Here is a 6,996-nt window from a genome sequence, read left to right as displayed (position 1 = left end):
TAGAAAGTGCTTTTTGTCTGCTTCCATTCTAAAAGTCCTATGGATGATAGCTGATATTTACTGAGTGATTGCTGTACTAAGCCTTAGTTGCATTATCTCACTTTTACCATGAACTCTATAAGGCTACTCTGAGCTACAGAGTAGCTGGCTATGGGCACATAAATACTAAGTGACACAAAGTTAAAAGGTACCCTTTTTTCCTTGGTGGTATCAACCCACCAAAATTCTCATTAGTGTCCCACTCTGTGGCCCTTAAACCAACCACCACATTCTCCTCCTCTTTCCTTGTTCCCCCACTGACAGAAAACACCCACACCACTCCACCCTACTCCATTTCATCAATGGACCTCAGTGGTTCATGGAACATATCTGAAGTCTATTAACAGGAAAGCCTGGTTCCCAATGAGGTGATTATAAAGAAGTGTAAATAAATAATAGCCTTCAATCAATTGATCACAAGTGCATTAATGGAGATCTTCTAGAAGGTTCAATGGCCCACATTGAAGCAATGGCAAGTTCCCTCAAGTCACTTTTTTTACATGAGGCCTCCAAAAGCTACCTTCAGAAACCTGACTATAGTCTATACCAGCTGCCTCTTCCTTTACCTTTGAACTCTGAAGAAAATGGCCTGTTCATAGAGGGGAACAAAGTCCTGAGCTCTGATCAAGGAGAACAACTGTTGCTATTACCTAGTACCTTCCTTTGTTTTCATCTTCTTCGATTACTCAGTCAGCTTCTTTTGGACATGTGACATGTCTTGTATTTTAATGACCACTTTGGGGGAAAGCAAAGAGTATAGTTTTAGAAAGTTAACCCAATGTTGATGTCCCACTTATGGGAATTATATCATAGCACAGAAGAAATGTTGACAAAAGAGTGGTGATTTGTATCTAATTTTGAGGGTTTTTTCCCCAATAAAATCTAGCACTGCCCTTGTTAATCATGACATTGACATAGCAGGAGATATGAACTGGGGGAAGGGATATTTCTTGAGGGCTTGTCTAAGAGGATTTTTTTCCACTGATTTTGTTTTCCCATCTTTGCCCTTCTAAACCAGGTCTCTCTTACTCCAATTAGTTTCATAAAATGGTTGCCAGTGTAGATACTCATTTCTTGGAAAATCAAAGGCATCTGAAAAGAATTTGTCATTCAAGTGATACAAAACTCAATTTTATATTTATTTATCAGGTACTTGAGGACAATTTGGATATGCAAGACAAGCAAGCCTTTAAATGTGTTTTGATTGGTCAGTAATCACTTAAAGGAATTTGAATAGTAATGCCTTCCAGTGGGGCAACTGATTCCTTGGTCAGTCATAGTCCTCATCATTTCCTAATGCTTCCTGTTTGTTGCTGTTCATTTTAGTTGTCTGACTCCTGAAGACATTGGATTTTGGACTGTTGTTTTGGATAGTAAATGCATATTTTCCTTGTTGATCTTTGTTAGTAATGGGTAGATGGGGCTGCTTTATTGAGGAAGAAATTGAATCATTTCCTTGGTTCCTCTAATCCTGATATTTTTCTTCATTTAAAGAATAACGCACCCAGGTGTGGTGGCATGTGCTGGTAGCCCAAGCTACTGAGGAAGATGAGGTGGGAGGAGCAGTTGCATACACAGTCTGTTTCCAGGGAATCCAATCTAAGAAAAGGAGTCAACCGAGATTTGCAAAGGCTGAATGTCTTGCCCCTGCCATACAAACAAGTAAAACTAGAACTAGTACAAACAACCAAATACACAAATCACATTAATACTGCCATGAAAAGAATCCTTAGAAGCCATCTAGGGCCAGGCACAGTGGCACAGGAGGCTGAGGCAGGAGGACTGCAAATTCAAGACCAGACTAAGCAATTCAACAAGACCTTTATACAAAATAAAAAGGGCTGTAGATGTAGCTCAGTGGTAAAGCACTACTGGGTTTAATCCCCAGTACCACACAAAGAAACAAACAAAATAAGACAAATAAAAAAAAAAAAACAAACACATAAGCAACTCACCCTTTCTTAAATGAAGAGATTGAGGCAGAGAACCAAAGTGATTTGCTCAGGGTATCATAAGCTATTAGGTGAGAATGCTTGCTTCAGAATCCATACCTGCGGTCCAGTTGGGTAGACTACAGTATTCCAGCATTTAATCAGGTCCCAGACAACCTCAATACCACATGAGTCAAACCCAATGTTGTGAATCTGCAGTCTCAATACCAAGTAGTTTTTTTTAAACTGTACTTTCAATTAATTTTTTTTAAAAATTGTTCTTTTTAGTTATTTAAGTCTGTCCTCCATGGGCAACACATCATTGTGACATCCTGCTGTGAGAGGCCACCAAACCTTCTAAACAGGTCTTATCAAACAAATACAGGAGGCAGGTCTGAATCAGGGGGGTAGTGCACTTTATTCACAAATAAAACAGTACCTTACAGGCAAAATCTTACTTCAATGGCAAATTACACACATATGCATACTCCCACATGTAGCACTGGAACAAACTTTAAACATGGAACATTATACACCAAGTTCACAATCAAATAAGACATAGTTCACAATCCCTCAATATTTTTTTCTTTAGTGGAGTATGACACCTTATTTAACAGTTAACCGTGACAAACAGATGAACTTCTTAAATCTAATTCTTGACCTATCTATGGAGTGAGGTCAACTCAGCCTTCAGAACTGCATCCCCTTAATGGAGCCAAGCTCTGTATCAACCTCTTAAACTGACTTTTGTTTCTCTGGTTTGGAGCAAAGATCTATGGTATTTATGTGCTGGGTGTGCTCATATATGGTAGGTATTCTCAGCTCCTCTTTCATGTTTAGGCACATCTGGACTGGCATTCAATTTAATACCCAATCTGTAGCTTAACAGGGTTGATGTGATTAGGATAAATTAATTGGTTTTCTAAACTGTGGAAGAAGAGGGTAAACTGTACACTTAGGAGGCCTTCCACATGCAAGATTTCAATATGTTAACAATCTGATTACTGTGAAAACTGTTGCTGGTTCAGAAGTTTTTTCAAGGTGTGTCAGGACTGAGTTAATCAGTAAGTGAATAGAAACAACTGCAAGAGATTAGGGATGTGATTTCTCACTGTTATTTGATATAATATGCAGCATTTCCTTATGAACTACAGTATATCCAAGACATTAATGAAACTTTTACATTAGCAAAAAATGCTTTTGAATTGTAAGATAAAGCGTAGCAGAAAAATCCAGTTCTTTGCTCTTAGGATAGGCAAAACTTTGGAAGACCTTAAGTCCTCACATCAGGATCCAGAAATGTTTGCATTTAAGATCAAGTTAATGGTGTAATAAACTTGGATGAATTCCTCAGGCAATCTTTAATTTTTCTTAAATAAAAATATATTTATATTTTAACAAGAAGTATTTTATGGTTGAAATGTTTGGGAGGGTTTTTTTTTAAAAACCTGACATCTTTAAAATGGGAAAGATAAGAAGTGGGCACTGTTTTGGGCCCACAGTGCTCCTAAGATAGAGAACTCAGTCTTCATATGTAAAAATCACTCAATTTCAAGTTTGTTATAAAACTTAATAACTAATGCAAGGGAGGTTATTATATAAAGCCCTTTCTGTATTTGACAGTCTATATAAATAATAATCAAGGATTTTTTCATGTATATTTCAGTACTGGAGAGAAATTGACATGCTAATATTTAATGATGTTGAAGACACATGTAAGTTAATAGATCTGTCTAATTCTATGGCCATAAGAACAAAAGAAAAATATATATGACCCTGGAGGTCTTCAGGCAGTAAAGAATCACCTGAAATAATACTGTTTTCCTAAAATTGGTATAGTATGCTATCACTGATAGGGATCAATTGATGTCTAACCATGTTCTAAAGGGAAAAGAAGGTGCTCATTGTAGTTGGTTTCACATGGAGCTAGTCAGGGAGGCCTCTTGCCACGATTTTACTCTGCTCATCTAGGGAGCTGTACAGTTACAATAAATCAATTTAAACATCTGAACTCAGTAAACACTCTCCTCTGTAAGATGTAAAAGAGAACAATGTACAAAAACCTAGTGCTAAGGCTAGATGTCTAGAAAATTCACAGAAGTTAGAAGTGGCCAGGAGATTCCTGGGACATCAGACTACAAGATGTCCCCATCCTGGTCTGAAGGAACCACATGTCTGTGACCCCACCCTGCTTATCTCCTTATTTATCTAATGTGGGAGCCAGTCACCCCAGGAAGCTGTGAGGCTCTAGGTTCTGCACCAACACTTCACCAGTGCCTAAGGACAGTTATAAGCTATGCCTTAACCTACTCCATATCTAACAGAAAGTCAAATGCTTTATTTCTAAAATCATCAGATGTTTTTTGTCAAAAGTAAGACAAACAGGACACAGAAATTCTCATGAGCACATTAACTTTTTGAAATTAAGACAGCAATCACAAGGTTTTATTCTATCAATCAACATGAATTAGTCTACATAGACAAGATGGAGCTTGATCTTACTGAAATTAATTAGGTATTTCTTTGGGTTGTTCTTACTTTAATACAGACAGACAAAACTGAGGAGGGTTAAATCAAGTGCACTTAAATGGTCTAATGATACAGCCTTTAGTTCTTCCACATTTTCCTTTTGATGGTGATGGTGATGGTACTGAGAATAAGGACACAGCAAGCCAGAGGTTGGAATTCATGACCGTGGCAGCAGCTTGTATTTGTACAACACAATCCAGAGGGCAGTTACTGAGGTGGAAATCCCAATGATCTTCAGCAGGCCAGATATGGAAGGCAGGTTTCTCTCTAGGAAGGTGGTGGTGATTTCAACTGATGGAACATCCTAGATAATGAACACAGGTCATTAGTAGAAAACTCTTCCAATGAGGAGAAAAAAATATCTGTAATATCATGCATGGGTATACCTGGATAGTTGTATTTGTAATGAAATCAGAGGCTAACAGAAGGGAAATGTGAATTTTATGACTGGTCTATGGATATGGAAGAGCCAAACTTACCTTAGATTCAGGTTCTTGTGCCCATATATCTTTCTTAGCCACCTTCCCCAGAGCATTCAAGACCTGAAAGAAAGTCACGGTGATATTATGAAATCAGGTTATATAGATGTGTCAGATTTGAATTCTTACTGGTTATTAGATAAGCCCCATAAGTGAGGGGTAGAGAAATGAATATACATATTCTATTAGTGTCAAGAACTAGATGAATGGCCAAAGAAAATGTTATACACACACACACACACACACACACACACACCACACTATAGAATATTATTCAGCTCTAAAGAAAAATGAAATCCTGTCATATGCGACAACATGAATGAGCTTAGAGGACATTATACTAAGGGATATAAGCCACAGGCACACACACACACAAAAAAAACCAAACAGCACAAGTTCTCACTCACATGCAGAAGCTGAAAAAGTTTATCTTAAAGTAGAGAATATGTAACAACAAATTCCACTATTACGTATAATTACAGTACACCAATATAAAAAGAAGTAGAGAATGATACAGAGGCCACCAGAGGCTGAGAGGAGTTGAGGAGAGAGGGGATAGTGAGAGAATGGATAGTAGGTACCAAAATATAGAAGGACTAAATTCTAGTCTTTTATAGCACAGTAGGGTGAATATAGTTAATAATTTACTATACATTTCAAAATAGCTAGATGAAATGATTCTGAATGTTCCAAAGAAATGATAAATGTCTGATGTGAAGGAAATGCTAATTACCCCAATTTGATCATTGCACACTGTATCAAAATATCACACTACCCCACAAATATGTATAATTATAATATGTCAGTGGAAAAAAAGGGCAAATATACACCTTCATGAAAATGTCATAAATCCCATCCAAAATTTTTTAAACGGAAGAACCAGAAAGACCAGATGCCAAAAATGCTGCTGAGACTCAGGAGTGAAACACTTTGGTTTCCTCTCTTACCTCTCTAGCTGCGCGTTCCCCAGCTTCAACAGCTCCTTCCATGTAGCCACTCCAGTGTGTAGCAGTTTCCGTGCCAGCAAAGTAAATCCTGCCTACTGGCTGGCGAATCACCCTACAAAGAAACAGAGGCCACACAAAGTTACCAGGGATGATACTGAGGGGAAATGAGCCAATGACGGACCTCACTGCAGAAGATAAGGAAACTCAAATTATTTACAAAACACAGCTCAAGGTAAAAGGTTCCTCAAAAGGCTACCCCTTATTTCCTAGACCTGTACATAAGGAGGCTGGTCAGATCTTCAGTCCCTGAAGGTGATGTTACCATTTTCAAGCCAGCCAGAATTGGAATGTGAGAACATGCATTCAATCCACAATCGGATTTTTTGGCTGTGTGTTTCCTATTTGTGGTCCATTCTGCTCCCCATACTGTTTTTCCAAGGGAGCATTCTTTTTGAGATCACACATGGCCACAGAGTTGTCATGCAGGTGCTCTCAGTATATTAGGAGGGACTGCTGCAGCAAGTGGGAAGATAGAAATTGACTGTCAGAGATTGACTATTTGTGGCAGAGAGACATGAGGGATTATATGAGTCTGTCTGTTTAAATTACAACCACTGTAAATTCTCTGGACTTCCCTGGGGAACAGCTGAGGGCAAGGAAATGGCCCTCCTTTTATAAAGAGGTCCTGCCAAAGAGAACCAGGGAAGGGCTAGACCGAATGGGCAACTGACCCCTCCAGCCTTCTCAGGGTTGTAGCCACTTCCATGAACTCTCTCAAGCTGCACACACCATCCCACCCCAAAGGCTTTCACTTCAACCCACTGGCACTTTTTCCAATTCAGGAATCCTGTGCTTCATCTCTTCCTGACCCTATATTCTACACTTCTATATCACTACAGAATTAATTCAGTTTATAAACCCTGCTCTCACAAACAAAGTTAGTTTGAATCAGTTAAAAAAAGATAGGGCTGGGGGTGCAGCTCAGTGATAGAGCACTTGCCTAGCATGTGTGAGGCCCTGGCTTAGATCCTCAGCACCACAAGAGGAAAAAGACAAACAAGCTTCCAAAAG

General features: G+C 38.7%; 1 protein-coding gene across 1 annotated transcript in view; it reads right to left on the bottom strand.

Annotated features, from left to right (window-relative positions):
• Positions 1 to 2,367: 2,367 nt before the first annotated feature.
• Maoa (monoamine oxidase A) overlaps positions 2,368 to 6,996 on the bottom strand; it is a 70,191-nt gene continuing 65,562 nt past the window's right edge. Inside the window, 3 exon segments of the mRNA XM_047536890.1 lie at positions 2,368 to 4,803; positions 4,979 to 5,041; positions 5,926 to 6,037. Coding sequence (XP_047392846.1) covers positions 4,657 to 4,803; positions 4,979 to 5,041; positions 5,926 to 6,037 — 322 coding nt within the window. The 3' untranslated portion in view covers positions 2,368 to 4,656.

Source organism: Sciurus carolinensis, chromosome X (genome assembly GCF_902686445.1).
Source record: "Sciurus carolinensis chromosome X, mSciCar1.2, whole genome shotgun sequence".
Classification (NCBI taxonomy): domain Eukaryota; kingdom Metazoa; phylum Chordata; class Mammalia; order Rodentia; family Sciuridae; genus Sciurus; species Sciurus carolinensis.
Note: the sequence above shows the minus strand (reverse complement) of the source record. Positions and strands in the feature narration are given on the sequence as shown.